Source organism: Botryllus schlosseri, chromosome 14 (genome assembly GCF_051294905.1).
Source record: "Botryllus schlosseri isolate E-star chromosome 14, Bs_hap1, whole genome shotgun sequence".
NCBI classification, from domain to species: Eukaryota; Metazoa; Chordata; class Ascidiacea; order Stolidobranchia; family Styelidae; genus Botryllus; species Botryllus schlosseri.
In genome coordinates, this window is record NC_137249.1 from 7,675,734 (window position 1) to 7,698,190 (window position 22,457).

Consider the following 22,457-nt stretch of genomic DNA (forward strand, 5'->3'; position numbering starts at 1 on the left):
CTTTATCTATCGAATTTCGTGGTCGGCCACTCGTTAAATTTTCATAATACGAAATAAATTCACCAACCTGTCTCGATTTTCATTAAAATTCACATATCGCAATAGGCCGTGGGTAATGTAGCGACGTAGTATCACCCTACGTATGACAACAATTGCAATGATTCATAGCATCGCATTGCTGACCCTCCTATGATGTGGTGACACCAGCGTGTCGCGACGAAATCAAACTAAGCATGAGCACGGATAAACGGCGGGAGAAACTGTTAGCTAGCCGCGTTAATCAGTACCCAAGAAGTAGCTCTTGGTTTCAAAAAGGTTGGTGACCCCTGTTATAGAGGATGTCAAATAAGTCAAGACGCTCATCTATTGTTGGCATCTGATCTCTGGCGCGAGCTTTCTAGCGGTAGGCAGAAGCGCAGGTGAGAATAGATGATGAATTGATGATCGTCGTCGTCGTGGAAGAAAATAAATGACATATCGGAGATATAATGTGTCCCTCCACCGGAAAATGTCCCGGGGTCAAGCTTAAGCTGAATATCTCGACCTTTCGAATGATGTGATAGCTAAATTTTTATTATTTGATATATTCAAATTGTTTAGTGGCAGGAAATGGTTTCACAATCGTAAATTCTCCAAATTCACAGTTTTTCAATGTGATTTTTCGATATATTAGAGATAAAATATAATAAAAGATATCCAATTTATTAGATGCTGAAGAATATAACCAGTGCTCACATCGGGACGATTTAATATTTTCATCATAGCCGTTGCAAATGCTATGATTTCAATTTTCAATGGCCTTAAAACTCATTAGCGACACCTATATCCGGAAAATAGTTCTGTTGTTTCAATAACCGCTTGAATCACGACAAAACATCTCTTCACACTCCGATTACTTGGAGCTAGAAGCGAAATTTGTCGTTTAGAAGATAAGCGATGGTTTTATTAGATTAATCTTGCCGTACTATCGTTACTCAAGTAAGTAGGGAAAATAGGACGGACGGAATATAACAGCGGCCGGCAATTGAACATGCGTATACTCATTTAAACAATATATTTTAGTAACAGGTATATTTCTGTTTTTAAATAGGGTTTTAGAAGTTTCTGTTTTGCATTATAGTTCTGTATTTAAACCTGGAAGAATACTGTTGCCGTGCAGATGTCTGATGATTTCCAGCGGAAAACTCGAGATACCCTCGGGAAAATTATCAAAAAACCACCTCTGACTGAAAAACTCCTTACAAAGCCACCTTTCAGATTTCTTCATGACATTACGACAGAGGTTAGTTCATAACTTATTCTATTTGAACACAAGTATACTGGTATACGGTGGTACCTTATCGTCAGCCACATGTCTTACCATACGTACTACGTACCCGTATTTTCGAACATGTTTCTTCATTTTTTACTATCTGTTGAGCAGCGTTGGCCAAGGTGACTGTTTGATATAGTGATAGATAGATCACACATCACACAACATGACAACCGAGCAGAAGTTGGCCTACAAATTCTCAGCCTACAAATTACCAAACGTTACCAACGGGTTAGTCACCACAAAGGCCATGGCAGCTACATTACAGCCACAAATATATTCGATAAATACTATCATTATGATCAGCTAAATATATTTATTTGATTGATCTCGACACGGAATAATTTATAACGCCCTGCAGTATGCCACATCACAGGCCCAGCTCAATAACCAGAATTGCAAAATGTGGCCGCTATACTGCTATCCTGGTTCGCATATAGGGAATTACTTCCAGTCAGGATGCAATCCTTGAAGCGTGCCACTTTTTTTAACGTCATAAGCTTATATCGTTCAATTAGACAAATCCTAGAAGCACTTAATATTTGATCAAACAATCCTGGATGATGTCGAAATTAGAAGATGAATGTCCCCGTTTATAGAGAATCCTCATACAATGGGGATGCAGGATGGATACAATCCTTGTGACGCGCAACTTTTCAACGTTACAAGGTTATATAACACCAATAGGCCAACACTAGAAACACTTTATGGTGGATGAAACGATCCCGGGTGATGTCCAAATTACAAGATGAATACCCCCGTATATAGAGAATCCTTCCAAAATAGGGATGCGGGATGGATACAATCCAGGAGACGCGCAACTTTTCAACGTTACAAAGTTGTATAACAGCACTAGGCGAATACTAGAAACACTATATGGTGGATGAAACGATCCCGAGCGATGTCCAAATTACAAGATGAATATCCCCGTATATAGAGAATCCTTCTAAAATAAGGATGCAGGATGAATACAATCCTTGAGACGCGCAACTTTTCAACGTCACAAGGTTATATAACAACACTAGGCCAATACTAGAAACACTATATGGTGGATGAAACGATCCCGGGCGGTGTCCGAATTACAAGATGAATGTCCCCGTATATAGAGAATCCTTCTAAAATAAGGATGCAGGATGAATACAATCCTTGAGACGCGCAACTTTTCAACGTCACAAGGTTGTATAACAGCACTAGGTCAATACTAGAAACACTTTATGGTGGATGAAACGATCCCGGGCGATGTCCGAATTACAAGATGAATACCCCCGTATATAGAGAATCCTTCCAAAATAGGGAGGCAGGATGGATACAATCCTTGAGACGCGCAACTCTTCAACGTTACAAGGTCATATAGCAGCACTAGGGCAATACTAGAAACACTGTATGGTGGATGAAACGATCCCGGGCGATGTCCAAATTACGAGATGAATATCCCCGTATATAGAGAATCCTTCTAAAACAAGGATGCAGGATGAATACAATCCTTGAGACGCGCAACTTTTCAACGTCACAAGGTTATATAATAACACTAGGCCAATACTAGAAACACTATATGGTGGATGAAACGATCCCGGGCGGTGTCCAAATTACAAGATGAATATCCCCGTATATAGAGAATCCTTCTAAAATAAGGATGCAGGATGAATACAATCCTTGAGACGCGCAACTTTTCAACGTCACAAGGTTATATAACAACACTAGGCCAATACTAGAAACACTGTATGGTGGATGAAACGATCCCGGGCGATGTCCAAATTACAAGATGAATACCCCCGTATTTAGAGAATCCTTCCAAAATAGGGATGCAGGATGGATACAATCCAGGAGACGCGCATTTTTTCAACGTCACAAGGTTATACAACAACACTAGGCCAATACTAGAAACACTTTATGGTGGATGAAACGATCCCGGGTGATGTCCAAATTACAAGATGAATACCCCCGTATATAGAGAATCCTTCCAAAATAGGGAGGCAGGATGGATACAATCCAGGAGACGCGCAACTTTTCAACGTTACAAAGTTGTATAACAGCACCACATAGTGTTTCTAGTATTGGCCTAGTGTTGTTATATAACCTTGTGACGTTGAAAAGTTGCGCGTCTCAAGGATTGTATTCATCCTGCATCCTTATTTTAGAAGGATTCTCTACATACAGGGATATTCATCTTGTAATTTGGACATCGCTCGGGATCGTTTCATCCACCATATATTGTTTCTAGTATTAGCCTAGTGTTGTTGTATAACCTTGTGACGTTGAAAGGTTGCGCGTCTCCTGGATTGTATCCATCCTGCATCCCTATTTTGGAAGGATTCTCTAAATACGGGGGTATTCATCTTGTAATTTGGACATCGCCCGGGATCGTTTCATCCACCATACAGTGTTTCTAGTATTGCCCTAATGCTGCTATATGACCTTGTAACGTTGAAAAGTTGCGGGTCTCAAGGATTGTATTCATCCTGCATCCTTATTTTAGAAGGATTCTCTATATACGGGGATATTCATCTTGTAATTTGGACACCGCCCGGGATCGTTTCATCCACCATATAGTGTTTCTAGTATTGGCCTAGTGTTGTTATATAACCTTGTGACGTTGAAAAGTTGCGCGTCTCAAGGATTGTATTCATCCTGCATCCTTATTTTAGAAGGATTCTCTATATACGGGGATATTCATCTTGTAATTTGGACATCGCCCGGGATCGTTTCATCCACCATACAGTGTTTCTAGTATTGTCCTAGTGCGGCTATATGACCTCGTAACGTTGAAGAGTTGCGCGTCTCAAGGATTGTATCCATCCTGCCTCCCTATTTTGCAAGGATTCTCTATATACGGGGGTATTCATCTTGTAATTCGGACATCGCCCGGGATCGTTTCATCCACCATAAAGTGTTTCTAGTATTGACCTAGTGCTGTTATACAACCTTGTGACGGTGAAAAGTTGCGCGTCTCAAGGATTGTATTCATCCTGCATCCTTATTTTAGAAGGATTCTCTATATACGGGGACATTCATCTTGTAATTCGGACACCGCCCGGGATTGTTTCATCCACCATATAGTGTTTCTAGTATTGGCCTAGTGTTGTTATATAACCTTGTGACGTTGAAAAGTTGCGCGTCTCAAGGATTGTATTCATCTTGTAATTTGGACATCGCTCGGGATCGTTTCATCCACCATATAGTGTTTCTAGTATTCGCCTAGTGTTGTTATATAACCTTGTGACGTTGAAAAGTTGCGCGTCACAAGGATTGTATCCATCCTGCATCCCCATTGTATGAGGATTCTCTATATACGGGGACATTCATCTTCTAATTTCAACATCATCCAGGATTGTTTGATCAAATATTAAGTGTTTCTAGGATTTGTCTAATTGAACGATATAAGCTTATGACGTTAAAAAAAGTGGCACGCTTCAAGGATTGCATCCTGACTGGAAGTTCCCTATATGCGAATCAGGATAGCAGTATAGCGGCCACATTTTGCAATTCTGGTTATTGAGTTGGGCCTGTGATGTGGCATACTGCAGGGCGTTATAAATTATTCCGTGTCGAGATCAATCAAATAAATATATTTAGCTGATCATAATGATAGTATTTATCGAATATATTTGTGGCTGTAACGTAGCTGCCTTGGCCTTTGTGGTGACTAACCCGTTGGTAACGTTTGGTAATTTGTAGTCTGAGAATTTGTAGGCCAACTTCTGCTCGGTAACATGACAACACTAAGTCATTTCGTGACCATCTTTTCTTAATTGTATCACAGTCTTGTGATGTTAACTGATAAAAATGTAGCTTAATTAGTGAATTTATTCAATCACCATAAATGTATCCTACGGGTAAACATTTGGACACAAGCATGAATTTTGTTTGCTAACACATTAATAGATCTGATGGATGATAAATTTGTGAGTCATAAAATGAGATAGCGTACATATTGCATATAAGGATCACCAAAGACTCTTATACTATCATCAACTTTCAAAATTCATTGTGAAATCGACATTTCAGATTTCACAATTGGTGTTACAGCACTAATATAGGTCTGACATTCGTCAATTAGGCCATATTGCTTAACACACTTCATTGAACCATTCAATACATTCAATTGTGATGAATCTTCAATGAATGTAATTGCTCTTAACTATAGCCAGATAATACAACTAAATTACAATCCGAGGCAACTTTTGAGATTATAAAGACAAGCAAGGTATGACAAAATCGTTAATGGACATATATCATTCAACACAGATGCGATTAGCGTCAATTTGCTAATCAATAAATATTTATTCGAAGGTCATAAGAACAACAGGATTTCTGAATGGATTGTTCACTCCTGAGGAAATGGATTCCCGGAATGTTTCGGTGAGTGATAGTTCAGGCAGATCCCAGTCCCTGTATTATATATATTTTTGGTTGATGGTCATTTACAAATATAATGTAATCTTTGTGTAAGGTTTGTAGGACGGAGTGACATAATTTACAGTTACTAAAATTTGATAATACTAAATACGAGAATATGAGCTCTGCTATACTGAATGAAGAGTGCCGTATGTGTAGTGGATAACTCAATTTTTATATAGTTGGTGTTGTATTATCTAGCTAACTACACAGTATTTAATCAAAAAGTGATTTCCTGCCAAAATTAACTCATTATATTAGTCTGACTGATAAATTTTACGCAAAATCTACTGTGACATGATAACATTCTTGTACTAGGTGAAGGAAGAGAAAATGTTATTTCTGCAAAAGATTATCGACGTAGTATCGATTGTTTCTGGCACTCAGTTATCTGTGAAACCGGTGAAAATTGTGGCGGGCCATGAACCGGAAAAAACAAATGAATTATTGCAAGTGATGGCGAAATGCATCAACAGGAATGTAAGTCGTTTTCACTACTCGCTAGGCCTAATAGCAGATCCTAATTGATCATGTGAATACAGATGTCGTCGGATGAAGCGGTTCAGCAAGTGTTGAGTGGCAAGAAACCGTCAAAGGTTCAGGAAAAGCCTCCTTCGGGATCATCTAGGAAAAAGGACAAGTAAATATCGCATTTCTATGTATAGTCGCTATCAAAATGGAGTATCACTACAACGATGGAAGGTATTATGGAGTTTGACCAATATCATAATATTCCAGGATTCTATGACGTTCCAGTGTTCTTCATATCATTTTAGTACCCGCCAGAGCTTTTATATCGTATATTTATGTTGTGTTTCTTTTGGCCTGCTGAGCATTAATGAGACCAGTTACCGAATTTCAAGTGCGTAACTGGGAATTTTGGTTCGTCATTGATTTCCAAGATTATCACAAAGACCAATACTTGAACCGCGTACCATTCCTTGCTGTTTTATCTTTCCAAGTTTCTTTTCGATTCACCTGTTGCGCTATTAATTGACAAATATTGGTATCGTGACAATAATCAACACATTTCCATCAACAGGGATAAGCCAGAGAGGAAGAACAGAAAAAATGCCGATGAAGACGTGGTATGCAATTTTTTATATTATGTTGCGTGCTTGAAATTTCAATTAGAATTTTTGAGATTCACTTGCCTAATGGAGAAGGAAAAACTTGCATTTAATTTCAAATTCAACGCATCATAACCACCTGAAGCACCATCTTTTCTCACTGAAACGGTTCTTTTTTACAATATAGTTTTGACCTGGTTTTATATGAATTTCTACATGTTAGTTGCACAGTACTGTGGCTCTAGGTAAGAAGGGTCTTCTCTTGGGTATATTATTATTTACCTTGTGATTTGTGTCTGTGACATAACGTACTTTGTATCATCATCAGCAATAATGCTTGCTGTTAATCTACTCGTTTTCCTATTCTCTGTAATTCAGGAAGTTATTGTTCGGTATTGATCAAGATATTCAACAAGGATTGCATCCTAGTGTTCGCAAATGATTGGGGTTATCTCTTACACACCACCACAGATATCACTAAGCGTAGACATTTTCAATCAGTTTTTATATTCTCCCCTCCCGTACCATTTTATAGTTATGTTATCTAGCAAAGTGTGTTGTCTGTCATTCGCTGCTTGTATTCGAACACAGTTTCCGTATCTGGCACAGTTCTCATGCCCTTGATGTCTTCCAGCAATGCTTGGTGGCATCTAATTTTCCGTGCTGGTAAGAAATTGCAATTGAGTGGTCAAGAAGACTGTATAAAAAATGTTATCAGGTCCGAAATTGCGACTGAAAAAGGGTCATTAAATCTGCACATACTGCTAGAACGTCATTAAAAGGACCATAGGTGCGAGACAATGCCCATTTCTAGGGCTGAGCACAATGAGTCAAGTACTTGAATCTGAATCAAGTATGTATTCATTATAGTGATTCCAGTCGAGTAATAAGAGATGATTATTTTGGGTGCTGAAATTGTAAGTTCCTTGCCACTAAGAGATAATTTACAGATGTAAATTATAGTTTTAACAGTATTTGCCACTGTGTGGGAGCCTAGGAAACTCAATTGCTCATATCGAAGCATATAGCAGGCTACAAAGCTACACACGGTAGTGGAAATGACACATGAAGTCGCAATTAACCCACATCGTTGTCACAAAGTGCAATGAAATAGCACTGGTCGTAATAATACCAGACCATCCTTATTGTGATGTAAAACCGGCATTATCTTCATGTGGCAGCATAAACGGTACATATTTCACATCTCTCATACTGTCATGGCGTCATAATCAGTGATACTCAAATACTCTACTTGAAGTCTTATCCACGATTCATAATCAAATCACTCGGGTACTAAAGTTTGCCCAACCCTAGTAATTTCTTCACACGCCGAAAAGGTCAGGTGGTGCTATTATAATGGCGCTGAGGGCTATATTTAATTGGAGTCACATACCGTGGTTCAAAAATCTTTTGTTCTGATCTGTGCGTTTCTTGGTCTGCAATGTCGCGGTGTATTTGAAAGATTATCCAACAATGATTCTTTTTCCAGGATAGGGAGAGAAGCAGAGACAGACAACGGAAATCGGGAAGAGAAAAACGAGAGACTAGTCGCGACGATGAAGAAGGTGCGGGTAGGTGTTGTTCTTGTATAGGATTATCATCGTACGGAAAATCTTAGCACGTCGATCCTTCCTAACAGTCAATGTCGATTGCTGAAAAATTCGCGAATATGACGTGATCAATTTGGATTTGAATTTCTCCTGGAATCTACGATTTTTTTAAATTGATTTTCGGGTTCGTATCTCAAATAATGAATGTCAGATATCAGTTGCTTGATATTGGTGATAGAAGCATAATCCGAGAAGCTCTGGCATATTTATGCGTAGTCTTAGCAATCATGTATTTCATCATTAACTGTAACTGTAACCAGGTAGTGGGCTTGTGATGCTCAAAAGGAACAACAATTGAACTTCTAAAGAAGGATTTACTGACTCCAATCTCCAACTAGCAAAGCTAAGACTTAACTGTAGGCTCAGTCACATTCTGCAACTGATAAAAGTGCTTGTTCGTCAAACAAAACCTTCACAACGATAGATTGATTGATATGCGAAATGGGCGTATGTCCAATTTTTAATCATAAGTATGGTGATAGAAAAGACCTACTAAAATCGAAAACTGGAAGGTGCAAAGCAGATATGTGCCAGGGGTGTAGTGGGTTTTGTTTTGATGGGCTGAAGTGTAGCTCATCCAAATGTATCGACGACCAGTCTGTAGTCTATCAATGTGCTTGCGTCCAATTTTTTCGGGTGTACGCAAAACATTGTGCCGATTTGTGTTAGGAGAAGGCACTGAAGAGAGAGATGGAGACAGAGGGAGGCGGGGAGAATCGTCGCGCGACAAAACTCGAGACGACCGATCTTCTGACCGCAGAGATGAGAAACGACGAGTGAGTCTACGGTTTAACTAATTTCGTATCGGAATGCGTGATTTGCCGGCTTGTGTAATTTGATGCAGCATAATTATTGGCATTTACCGGATAATTTAACGTCGGGTTGAATTACGATGTAATTTTTCCGTAGTGAGCGAATGTACAATGCAATAGACCGGTAGACCGGACAGATGTGAGGACTTGACATATTCGATTTCAGATTGCGTACTATCCTTTCGGTAACACACGTAAATTGTGGTATTTGCAGTAAACAACATGCAAAATGATTACATCTGGACCTGATATGCGATTTCAAAGAAAATTATGCTGGTTACACAGAAGGATGTAATTATGTCACTCGTTTGTATGCAAGTCATTGTATTACTTTGAAAGTGGAATATGCTTGTCCCCGCAACCTGTAAAGTAGAATCTTTTGTTTCATAGTGTGGATTATGATATATTTGCCTTGCATTGCCTAATATTTTTATGTCGTCACTTATGCCACGCTGCTATCGACATCTGTTTTTCATCCACAATTTATATTCCTGGATAGTTATTGACAGAGGTTGTCAGTAAAGACGTACTACCTCTTATGATTTTAGAATATTTCCACTTCTTAACTCTTTTCGTTTTTCTAAGAAAAACCGGTCTTAGAATACTGTGACCTCTACTGCTTGAGTAAAAATTTGTAACGTTACTATTTCTACTTGATTACCGACGATAAGTACTTTTACCATCTCTCGTATCTGATGCTAGGTTTGTAGCGTGACAGAAAAGTGCCTAGAAATAGATCATCATCAATTCAGAACAGCGTAGTACTTGCGCAGTTGAGACCGTGGTATGGGACTGTAGCGGTATGTCAGGAGGTTTGTCGCGATTTCGTTCTAACGAGGCGATTCTACAGGATTCCAAATCCATGCTGAAGGATTTTCGGCAGCAGGGTTTGGTAAAAAGCGCCAACCGCGCCGGGTCGGCCAAATCGCGTCAACCGGCGCCGGACAAAAAATCGAAAACGTCTCCGAAACAGAGGAAGTCGAAAGATAAACTCGGCACGGATGCACAATCCAATGAAAAGCGAAAATCGGTATTGCACCGCATGCGGTCATGCATGACGCTGGCGTTGCACCTTGTCGCATCTGCTCGCGTTCATCCGTTTCCTTTGTTGAGTTCTTTTGCATTACGTTACTTTTTCATTAGTCACGACGATCGAGCAGCTATTCCATCCGCATTCTACAATCTCACGTTAGCGGTGTTCTAATATTAGTTAGTCCACTCTTAACCACATCTAGCTGTGAGTAACAGTTAATAAGATGTGTCCAAGTTACTACAGACAGTTTTTTACCAAGCTCCAGATAATGCTGTGGCACTGTGGGGTTTAGGCTTGTACAAGATGAAAGTAGCTCATGATTCGCTATGGTTCGCATACCTGGACTCCAAGGGACAATGACTCACCACAAAATGGACTGCGCTATTAAACATGATTACGGAAATGAAATAGACACCTATATGCAATAAGTAACTGCAACAAGCAATCAGCCTAGTGGCAGTGATTTTTGACACATTCCACACTATGGCATTATTGGTGTTCTAATATTGGCTAGATCGCTCTTAACCACTTCTAACTGTGAGTGATTGCTTTGTTCCGCATACCTTGACTCCCAACAAGACTGTGTCACCACAAATTGGACTTTGCTACAAAAGAGCAGTACATAAATGAAATTGACCAAGTGTAAAAGGTTTTGGCATTCTATAATAAGTTACTGCGAAAAGCAATAAGGTTAGTTGGACATCAGTGATTTTTGACGATTTTGTGTAATTTTGTAATGCAACTCGACCATTGGAATAAGGTTAGTTGGACATCAGTGATTTTTGACGATTTTGTGTAATTTTGTAATGCAACTCGACCATTGTCAGGACTAGCAGCGTCAGCACTATGACCTACATACTTCTGGTAGTGTTTCGAATTTATAGTTGAATAGTTCACGGTGCGCAAGGTATAACTATGGAACCTCAGGCGAACCATCACACCATAGACAAAAAGAATTATACTCCAAGCTTTTTGTGCAGCTATGTAACGGTCAAGCATTTGTAGATACTGTCAAGTTGGCTATCCATCCGTTGTTAGATTACCTGTAGGCTACAGGCTGTAGCGAGCATGTAATCGGAAATGCAATAAATCTTCACGATAACATTGGCAGTTATAACACGACACTATATTTTCATTCCTTTCTTTTAATACCCTTATCATAAATAAATTTGTAAAAACATTCAACACTTTCGGATGATCTCTTCGAACGGACGAAAATCTGGCCCAAAATCCATTTGTCAGCTATTTATGCTCTCTGCACGATTTAAGTCACATCAGGCATGACAGATTCAGGTTGCCTTGATAGGCCTACAATGTACATTACATAGATATCGGGGTTTGAGATATCAAGTATTACCGTAGGTAATTTCAGGATGTTTGTAGTCGTCTGTGTCACGGTTATTTTCACATATCTTTCAGCACCGGACAAGTGGACAATTGTTTGCTATTGTTTTGAACTTACTTTATGTGCTGAGCTGAGTTTCCCAACGTGGTATTGTAGAACTTGGACATGTAGTTTTCGCACACATATTTCAGCATTAACTGCATGAAATTTATGCTTTTTCTGTTTTATTGTTCACGATCGCCAAAAGGTGGGGCTCGCATGCTGACTTATGTCACTTCTAACGCCTTGATGTCGAATCTCTATACTTTGTATGTATCATGTACCTGCATGTCACTCGCCAGCGATAAAGCAAATCCAAATCCAAATATCAACAACAGATTTGGATTTGTAAATTTCTGGATTTCTCCTGTCACTAATCCGTTGTGACGATGGGAAAATCTGCATCTTAAGAAAAATTTCGCCAAATCCTAACCACTCGTCCTATTGCTAATATTTGTGTATCGGATATTCGTAGAGGAAAAAGAAAGAGGAAGACCACCATGAAAAGCCCGACAGCGCAGACTCCCGAGGAAAGGAGGATGATCAAGAGGTGAGTGTGAATGCTGCTCTAGATTTTATAGCGTTATCGCGAATCAGACCCCGATAAATCCCGAAAACGCAAACAGGTTTCTGAAACCAAGCGAACCAGCACATAGATAGTGTGCTGAGTAGAAACAGCAGCCTAAAGTATTGTCACTTTCCTATAAACCCCAGTTCTTAGTGATTACAACACCGTCATGCTTCAATCTACACCGCCACTGCGGCGCTTTCAATGGCAGGCCTCGTATCATTAGAATTATAAAATCTGAAAAAGAAAAAAACATTACCTGATTTTGAAATGCAGTCATTGAAAATCGCTCATGTGAAACTCTTTTCCAAACTTCCACAGGGATTTTTATAAAACCGACTCTAATTTGCCTTCATCTCAGGGTCGTAGAAATGCTGATGAGGAGCCTAGCGAAAGGCCTAGCGGTAGCGGAAGACCGCAGAGGCCGGCTTCCGCCAAAGGCCATCGTCGTAGACCGGCCGATAGGAGCTCTAGTAAGTGCTGTCGCTCACATTTCCTGCTTCCTAATCTACGTATCGAATGTCTCTGTTTATCATTTAGCAATTTATGTCATTTTGTTCCAACCTCATATAAAGTCAGCAGATTCTAATCCGTGATGAAACTGAGAACGATGCTTTAGTCTTAGAAAAAGTCCAGGATTCCTGTGGAACGGATTATTGTGACAGCAAAATTTCGATGACCGATTTCATCTTGCCAATGTGGCTTGTGTTTTTATCTCAATTTATAATTTCATTTTGCGGATTCCTAATCGCACTCCATCTGCTGTTGCGCAATACTCTGATTCGGCCCATTCGTCGACTACTAGTACTTGCCCAGTAGCCTGTATTTTGAAAACATTGTGTAATACCTTTTAATGTTTTTTTTCCTCTTTAGGAGAAGAATCAGAGGTGCAGCAGCCCAGCAGACGGGAAAAGTGAGCAAATTGCAACCATTTTAGTGCTGCCTATGTATTTTTGGTCTGAGGTCAGAGGTTATTTTATGGGAAGCCACACTCCTAACCATGGTAACTAGAAATGGTATTGTCATTGGTGTCCATGTAAAAACTGGTAGTATTTTCTATAATGTGCGCAAGCAGATAAAATATATTCGTCTCCGGGTCACCATACAAGATAATGGTGGAAAGACAAGTACCATATCCCATCTCCCATCTTTTAGTTCATCCAGACCTGCCAGACCACCAAGCGCTCGCCCCGCTGCCCCGAGAGTCCGTCAGCGTCCTGACCCGGCCGAAGAAGAAATAGCCAGGTAAGGATTTTATCGTTTGCCGCTTTTTTCGAAAATTTCTTTCACTTCGCCCGATATTTCGTCGTCCCGGGCGTCAGAATGGAGAGCGCCGGTCGAAACAGGACCGCCCCTTTGATAGTGGACCGCGGTCGTCAAACGGGCGAAATGTCATCTAGCGACGAGGATGAACAGTTTTTGGTGCAGGAAGAGAATGACGTGGAGCCGCCCGACTTGGAAAAGGTGTGTTTCCTCGCAGTGTGTCATTAGAAAAATTATAATTGCGTTGCTTAAAGATCAAGAAGGCACTTACATGTATGTCACTCACTCTAAAAATCACAACTCTGTCACTATAATGATGTGTCACTGAATGGTTGAAACAGCACTCTCAAATGTGACACTCGAAAAATCACAATTCTGATACTCAAATGATTTGTCACTCAATGATTAAAACGGCACTTTTAAACGTGTCACCAGAAGGATTTGTCAGTCGAATGATGAAACCGGCGCAGTTAAATATGTCACTCAAAAAAAACACACGTGATTTTGTCATTTGAACGAGCGATCTGATTTGATATTTCGGAAGACCGTTAAGTAAACAGTTTTGCAATGTTGGAATTTATTTCAGTTTCAAAATATTATTTTTTTTTTTTAAATATGCTATTCTCCTGTGTCCAATATCACTATTCCTCACCAGCTGTGATGGCAATGGCATTGCATCTAGGGATAATCAGCTGATATGAATGGGCATATTTCCTGGACGTGCAATGGCCCAGACACTGCCAGGACCGAGACGCTTAGAAGACGGCTTAGGTCTTCCACACAGGATCAATCTTTACGAGGAGATATTCTTTCAGATAGTAACGTGTTTCGCTAGCCCCAATATCAATTTCTTAGTCGCTGAAAATTGTTGTCAGGTACTGTGCGTCGCTATAGTTTAAAGAAAATTAATGTAATGATCATGATATTTTTGTTGTATTTGTATTTCTGTAGTAAAATATTATTTTTTTTATGGTAACTATGTTACGCCCATGTTAGAGATCACAGCGTCGTACTGACGTGAAGTTTTGAGAAAAATGTGGTTGTTGAATTGTGTGGCCTGTTTTGTCTCGATATTGCACGATTCCTGCCAACGGCCCCACGACATTTCAAAACTGGCCCGCGACCCGTTTTGAGTTAGCGAACCCTGCATTACAACGACATGAAGTTTGAATGGCGAATTTATATCATCTCAGCTATCTCCAATGGGGAATAACGACGCGGACGGTGAAGTTGAAGATGAAGAACACGGTGGCCTTGTCCGGAAGATTCTAGAAACTAAAAAAGAACTGGAATCATCGGCGTCAAAGGGAGCCGAGGCGACACGGAAAAAAAGAACGGAAATAGTAAAATGCTTCGTGTTTATCTCTAAATCTCAGTCGACTGACGCCCACTGCATGTTTCGCAACAATCTGATGTTTTTGCGCAGGAACGAACTCCCGTCAACGAAGCCCAGCGTCGCAAAGAAAGGGAGATTGTGATGCGAGACATAGAGAAGTTACGGGCGTCGGTACAGAAGCTATGCCGTAGCGCTGTTCCTCTCGGGAAGATTATAGATTATATCCAGGTATCGTGTGTATTGAGTGTGGCGTTTTTTTTTTTTGTGGAACAATTGGGATGAAGTATTCTAAAAGACTGAATATTTCGCTACTGATGAGAGTCAGCCGAAAAGTTTTTAGTGAATACATTAGCAATATAAAGTTATTGCTTTGTGTATGTGATTCCGTTGTGACGTCAGAATTGCGCTGATGAGATGTATCTTTGTGACAAAAGCAAGATGATGTAATTACTGTACGAATATGTACAATCGCAGAAAGTATATTCTGTTATCGTGATGCATAATAATTTCACTCTAAAAGCTAATGCAAACTTAACATAAAATTTCCTTCCACTTTTCAAAATCCAAATTGTAGAACGCAAGAAGTTTTGCCGACAAAACTGATAAGTAAGAGGCGGAAGTAGTCCAAAAGTAACCTAGTAGGCAAAATATAACTGAGTACTCTGAAAAAGAAATTCGTTACTGGCCACATCTGGTTTGTGGTGGTAAAGAAATGCGCTAAAATCCGCTTTGTGCAGCGCTGGTACAGGGAATGAATGTGCGTGTCGAAAATCAAACTTGATTTTTCGCATTCAGGAAGACATGGACTCGATGCAGAACGAACTGATCCAGTGGAAGAAGGAAAACAAGGAGCACCTCGCGAAGTTGCAGAAGGAAGACAGGTATGAGTTATCGCTTCAAAACCAGCAAAATTTTGCATCAATAATCTGGTGTTGTTCGGCACTTATGGCCCTAGGACGGAGCCGTAACAACATTATGTCAGGCCTCCTTTAATATATGAGTCGTGAGTCCCCTTCATCCTCAGCAAGTTAGATCTCTTACATCAAATTACATGGTTCGGTTATGAACGGCATAGGGGATGCCCTCTCTGCATTACATTTGTGCAATGGCCACTAGGACCCAGGTTGCAATTGGAGGTGGCCCAACACTAAGGAAGCCTGAACTGAAATGATCAATATGCCTTCTGAATTCGGAAATTTTCTTCCTGCTATTTACTTTCACAATAATTTTTGATTTTGTATTTTCAAGTAAAATTACACAGGACTGCGTTCTCTAAATGCTGTGTAATTTTACTTGAAAGGCAAAAGCAAAATTATTGTGACAGTAAATAGCGGGAAGAATATTTCCAAATTGAAGAAGTAAAGCAAAATGGGATACTCGATTGAAAATTGATTGAATTGCTGTTTTTGGCATTCATGGTGTTTCGATTACATTGGTCATTTTACACCAGGCCGATATTCATTATTATGATTCCTTGTCTGCCGACTTGCAGAATGGCCCACTTCTAGGCTGTTTTAAGACACCGCTTACGCGGATCAGATGGCAAGGAGTAGCCTACGTAAACCTCCTGCGCTTAGGTAGGAAATCTGGAGTCGACTGAGGTCGGACTTAAACTCGCAACCTGTTGGTGCCGTAGCTGTGGAACGCAACGCTACGCTGTCTCTAGCATCCTGGAGTCGGTTTGGTTTTACCGAGGGGGGGGAGACTACTCTTTTGCTCCGTCAATCATCGTTATTTCTACACATCACTATATTACGTTTGTGATGTCACACGAATTAAATGTTTTGTTTTGGCTACGCTTAGCGCTTGCTTGTGATAAAGAAACATTTTGATTCATTCCGCGTTGACCCTCTCAACTTATACTCTACTTGCTACCCGCCTCGTTGACACCGGCCCTTTTCCGTCAATTTCCAGCATCACAGTGGACACAATCAAGCCTCTCCAAGCGCAGTTAGACGAATTGGACCGCAGCATAGCCGCACACACTGACATGATAGCAGCTAGCAAATGTAACGTCATCAGGAACCAAGAGAAGATCGCCAAGATGATCGCGGGAGTCACGGCCAAGTCGTGAATTAGCTTTCCGTTTTGTTGCGACGCGTTGCTTCCGCGAGCGGTGTTTCGTCGGATTTGTGGGTTTATATATCGTTTTATTCCTCTGTGCATGTTCGCACTTAATCCTATTGATGTTTTATAATAAAGGTTTTCACGCAGTGAGTGCATGTGACTGTGACTTCAGACTCGGGAATTTAAGTATTTGGCTGTATTAAGATACTAGTTATGTACCAGTATCTATTTTTATCTTGGTTTATAGAACATGTGAAAGGCTGACTTATATACAGGGTTGCCATACCGTCCTTATTTCTAAGATTTGTCCTTATTTTGAAGGGCCACGTCTTAGAAAACTCAACTGTCCTTATTTCTAAGAAACGTCCTTATTTTGTCTTATTTTCCACCACTACAGAACTTCGATCGTTTGCCTCTGGTATCTGTGTTGCATAATATTCTCAAATTTGCTTTTGCGTTGAGATCTTATGACATCATAAATGAAAGGAACTCTCGTGACGTACACACACCAGACATGGGGTGATCGCGATTAGTAATCGTAATCGATTACGACGATTACAGCATTTTCAAGTAATCGTAATCGCAATCGATTACATTCGAAAAAATCCCGAAGTAATCGTAATCGCAATCGACTACTTCCCATATTTAATCGATTTCTTTGTGAAAGAACGATTACTTTTCATTTGTAAAAGGATTGTGATATAAACTGAACACTCGTGAACTAGGAAGAGGTATTATACCAGTTATTGAGAGCACAAACTTCTGATTCTTAAATGTCACTGCTCATTATTACGTCAGAGGTAGCCTATTAGCTTTGCTCGTCTTTGCGTAAGAAATATCCAGGTCCACACATACTAAATATTCTATATACATTAATGTGATTGTAAGAAAACCAACCGTGCTGTACATCGGGTTATCAACACATTTCAGACACCACTACTTTGCAACAGGATAATTAATCACCTCTCTGCCTAAGTTAAAATAGCAACTTTTGTATTGATGTTTGGTTCGGCTTAGTTAAACTATACAATGCAATAGTTCTAATTCTATAGTTAACTGCAGTTTCACCGTTGCTGCTTGGCGAGCAGTAGGCCTATATGGTACGAACGTACACCAGACATAGGCTTGAAATTTTGTACTCGTCAAATAAAACATTACGGTTTCCACAACGAAGCATTCAAATCAACAGCTGCTGATATCATAACTGAGCCGTTGTTTTGCCGTTTTCGTAATGGCAGCTTGCCTTAAATTATCTGCATTAAGTTGAAGGCAAAATTTTATGTTCACTTTCTCTTATTCTCATATTATTCTACTCAAAACGGGCGCCAATCGCCATTTCACAATTCTTTACTGAACATTTGGACCTGCCGCCATAGCCATCGGCTTATACATACCATGTTAGCGTGGGTTGTAGCTAGAATCAGGATCAAAACAGCAAACGTTTCTCCCACCCAAACATTGGTCTTGGGCCCCGATAGAGTAGTCAATTTTGAAGTTGAAGATTTAATTTAATCAATAGTAATGGTAATTGCATTATAATTCATTTCTAATCCTATCTCAGCGACCGATGGCCAGATTTATCTGAAGAGCAGGGGCGCGTAATTCATAATTATAACATCTGGTATCTTGCAATATAATTACTTTATTGTATGTTGTTAATTCGTGACCTCCGGTCTGTTATATATCCAAAAGATATTGATTGTAGTGGCCAAAACATAGCAGACGAAAAGAAAAACTTGAGTGAGACGCACACACAAATTGTCTTGTCTAATGCTATGTGGGTGCCCGGGTGGCATTTGCATCGTGGGCTCAGATGGAAAGGAATGGACTGTTAGTCACGCCCATCCGGCGCGGTTATTAACAATGGACACATACCCCAAGTTTCGGCCAATGTCTTTCTTTAGTAGCACACTTCGTAGAGTCTCATGCTCGCCGAAACTGCATCTGTCTTTTGATGTGTCGTGGAGCGGTATTGACTGGCACCTAAATGCCTATTACTATGAATTATACATGCTTTATTTCTTGAGGGGGAGACGTATGCATTTCGAAATCAAGCTATCTAGAAACATGTAAATCACAAAGCTCAAAGAGAATTTCCAAGTTGATGAAATCTCTCGAAAATACTCTATTAGTTATGTTGGTTGACGAAATACTTTTGAGCACCCTCCAGCCACACTCCCCACCCTATTGGGGAATTTGGGATGCGGCAGTTACGGACTTCGCGCAAGAATACAAAACGTTGTGTGCGATAAACCGTCCTCTATAAAATGGGCAATGGGTACATTATGACGTAACAAGGAAATGCCCCATCATTTCTAAAGACATTTGCTATATGATTAGGCCTTTTCAGCGCTATTCATGTATTGTCTTCCAATATAACTACTATGATGCAAAATAAATGTAATCGTGAGTAATCGTGATTACTTTTCCAATGTAATCGTAATCGTAATCGACTACTTCCTGATTTTGCTGTAATCGTAATCGTAATCGCGTGATTCAGAAGTAATCGTAATCGCAATCGATTACAATCATGAAGTAATCACCCCATGTCTGACACACACACCACAAGATTTGTCTTTTAAGTGGTGAGATAGTTAGGGCAGTGAGTGGTGGTATAGCAGTTTCGCCTGTACCAAGCTACCGCAGCGGACGTCATATTAGAAGTAGGGCTGGGCAAAATCGAGTACCTTAGTGATTCGATTCTGAATCACGTAATATGCTTCGAGTCGAGTAATCGAGTATCACTCATTATGACGTCATAGCGGAACGTGTTACGTTAAAGTTCAAATATTTACCATTAATGCCACCACAAAGAATATAATGCCTGTTATCCGTCATATTAAAGATACTTCGGTATTTTTCCGACCATACCGATTTTATTGGACTTCGTGACAATGTTGTGGGACGATCATGACTTCGAAAATGTGCTAGTTCCAGTAACGTTCGCAGCTTTGTACTAAATGTTTTGTACGCTACGATACGGCCAATCAAGGTTTCAAGGCTTCAACAGTGAAATTACAGTCGAAACTATTATTCTCGTGGAAAAATTAACTTTCAGTGCCGAGGAGCGTAAAATTTCAATACTCGAAAAAATCGTGTTTTACTACTCGACTCGAATCATTACAATTAATACTCGATTCAGATTCGAGTACTCGAATCATTGTGCCCAGCCCTAATTAGAAGTAAACAGCAGTACCAGGTTCCTGTTGTGTGGTCTACTGTAGAATAAGCTTAAGCTGTGGCCTGTGAGGAAGGCAGCATTTATTGCGTAGTGAAAAAAGGCGCAGTGCAGTCGACACATTGGTTAAAAAGTAGTAAAGCTATAATTCATTGATAAATTTATCTAAATTATATTGCACTTGCGCATATAGTTTTAGCTACTAATAAGGCTAAATCTGATTAGTTAGAATGAGAAGGCGTAAAACGTTTTTTGAGACGAATATGAGAGAGAATTCGAAGGTGTCTACCGAAGCTCAAAAAATGACTTTGTCTAAACTTGGCGTACGACCTTTTTCTATCTTGGTTGACGTCTCTAACCACAACGAGGTGAAGAAGTTTGAATTATCACTGTATGGGGAGTCCCTAGACCATAGGTCTCAAACTCAAATGTGCTCGCGGGCCAGTTTTCCAGTTTTGACGACGCCGCGGGCAGCAGCATTTATAGGGGAATTCTATGTCTTTCCAAGTATGCCTTATTTGGCGGGAATGAATTGTCCTATTGAAAGTGAGCCGATCCAGCAGACTATCAGTAAACACACATCATCAAAATGTGATTTACTCTTGTATAAATTTAGGCCTGGCAAGAAAAGAATAATCACATTTATAACTATTTGAATAGAATTGTTGTTGTACTTGATATATATTAATTATAACATATAGACATCATATGGGCGGACAAATGAATGATGCCATCATAAAAGCTATCGGGTTATAATTTTGCAGCTACTATGAATATTTTGAAATTAACAGATTTATAATATGATAGAGACTGATCTGATATCAAAACATTTTTAGGTTTACCATTGTAATTCCAATCCGGGATTCGGGTATACTTTCGATAAGTAGGCTATTAATCTCATGGCCAAATATCTTAAAATATAGGAGCAGAAACAAATATGAATATAATATAAATGTATTAATGAATGTGTCCTAGTGATTGAAATGTCGGAACGCCGAACGGCCCATTGTTGTTACATCGTTGGAGCGTACCACTTCGGTACTCGGTATACCTGTAAGTGGCCTTAACAACATGGTTTAGCGACCAAGGATGTAACTGACAGATTGCCAATGGTTGCCATAACTACTTGCTTAGTTAGCGAAATACCAATCTGCGACCTTCTGATCTATTACTATTCCCCTGTTACGCGATCAGTTTGTAGCGTCCGTGGTTCTAACAAATTCACGGCATTCCGAGTCACTCCGAGTCCACTCGAGTCATTTTCGTTTTACCATCGAGTTAGCCCGAGTCTGAGCAATTCTACGAAACGTCGCGGCCAAGTCCAACTCACAAATTCCAGTCACGAATCGTCTAAAGCAGGGGTTCTCAACCTGGAGGGCGTGAAACATTTGAAGGGGGGCGCGAAGAAGCGGTCACCTGAAAAAAATTTTCGCGCTATGCGCGATTTACCTCCAATGCACGCGTGTTTCTCTCTATAGACCCAATTTCATATATTTTTATTCTCTCATCAACATTTATAACCGTTCATACCACCAAACAATCTGTTGGGGTTGCTAGCATCCCAGTTGGATTTTGTGATAGAACGATAGGGGGGCGCGAAATTTTTCACTATCAAAAAGGGGGGCGTGTCTAAAAAAAAGGTTGAGAACCACTGGTCTAAAGACTGCTGCACACTGGCTTTGCGACACGACTAAAACAGGTAATTCCCCGATCATGTCGCGCTCACGATCGCGGTAGTTGCGTTCTGCTGCACACTGGGACACCGAGTCGTAACGATCTGTTCTGTACCAACTTAATGCTTTCGTAACAGTATAGGTTTTTGGTTATTACTATTGAAGAACACATCAAATACTTCCTACCCATACGTGTTTTCTATGTGTACTGACAGCATTTTGCTGATGCTTCGAATTTTGTTAAGGAATACACCATAATGCCACTGATATTCTCAAATTCGAATATTATATATTATTTCAACTCAAGACACAAATGCACAATATACAGTACCCAAGATACAAAGAATATGAACAAGAAGGTGTCTAATCGTTGAAACGCCCTGACAAAGTCCACCAAACAGATATCTTCATAATATATGGGCCTACTCTTGTTGGCCTACCGGTACTTTCGTAATGTCAAGCATATCAGTGGGATTGGTGGGCTAGCGTTCATGTTCTCAGTTATTCATCTTGTATTTTGAATATATATAAGTAATCTAATTATCAAATATATCTTCATTTCGTTCTTCCAACTTTAAGTTATCAACTTGAGGTTCAATCATTCTTTTTCTGGGCTTGTTGGATACCATACAGCGCACTGCGTCATTCCCGCACAGCCTTCACCGTGTAACCCAAGATAAATTACGCATCTGGTACACGAGAATGTTAAATTAGGAAGTTGAACGATTAGAAAAGATTGCAACAGCACTGTCGAAA

At 40.0% G+C, this 22,457-nt stretch overlaps 3 protein-coding genes across 7 annotated transcripts in view; 1 reads left to right on the forward strand and 2 right to left on the reverse strand.

Moving 5' to 3' along the window:
• The window catches only part of LOC145455127 (large ribosomal subunit protein eL6-like), a 114,243-nt gene that overhangs the window by 87,372 nt on the left and 4,414 nt on the right, over positions 1–22,457 (reverse strand). The window lies entirely within an intron of this gene.
• Positions 1–22,457, reverse strand: part of LOC145455100 (insulin-like growth factor 1 receptor) — a 187,123-nt gene that overhangs the window by 60,261 nt on the left and 104,405 nt on the right. The window lies entirely within an intron of this gene.
• On the forward strand, positions 1,049–17,000 carry LOC145455695 (TRAF3-interacting protein 1-like). 4 transcript variants are annotated; one of them, XM_080333676.1, is made up of 17 exons: positions 1,049–1,282; positions 5,603–5,671; positions 6,026–6,187; positions 6,250–6,347; positions 6,750–6,795; positions 8,267–8,348; positions 9,057–9,163; positions 10,050–10,229; positions 12,092–12,166; positions 12,546–12,657; positions 13,058–13,097; positions 13,340–13,429; positions 13,507–13,648; positions 14,641–14,790; positions 14,874–15,011; positions 15,579–15,664; positions 16,698–17,000. In XM_080333676.1, the coding sequence occupies exons 1-17, from the start codon at positions 1,160–1,162 to the stop codon at positions 16,855–16,857; spliced, it is 1,860 nt and encodes a 619-aa protein (XP_080189802.1). In that variant the 5' UTR covers positions 1,049–1,159; the 3' UTR covers positions 16,858–17,000. The 4 variants fall into 4 exon arrangements, with proteins under 4 accessions (XP_080189802.1, XP_080189803.1, XP_080189804.1 ...); XM_080333677.1 differs by having other exon boundaries at positions 8,267–8,342; XM_080333678.1 differs by lacking the exon at positions 10,050–10,229.

Excerpts from the sequence above, each read along its gene's own strand:
- LOC145455695 (XM_080333676.1), top strand. The coding sequence starts at position 1,160 with ATGTCTGATGATTTCCAGCGGAAAACTCGAGATACCCTCGGGAAAATT. Across the intron at positions 10,230-12,091 it reads CCAATGAAAAGCGAAAATCG|AGGAAAAAGAAAGAGGAAGA; the intron begins GTATTGCACCGC and ends GGATATTCGTAG. Across the intron at positions 15,012-15,578 it reads AGATTATAGATTATATCCAG|GAAGACATGGACTCGATGCA; the intron begins GTATCGTGTGTA and ends TTTCGCATTCAG.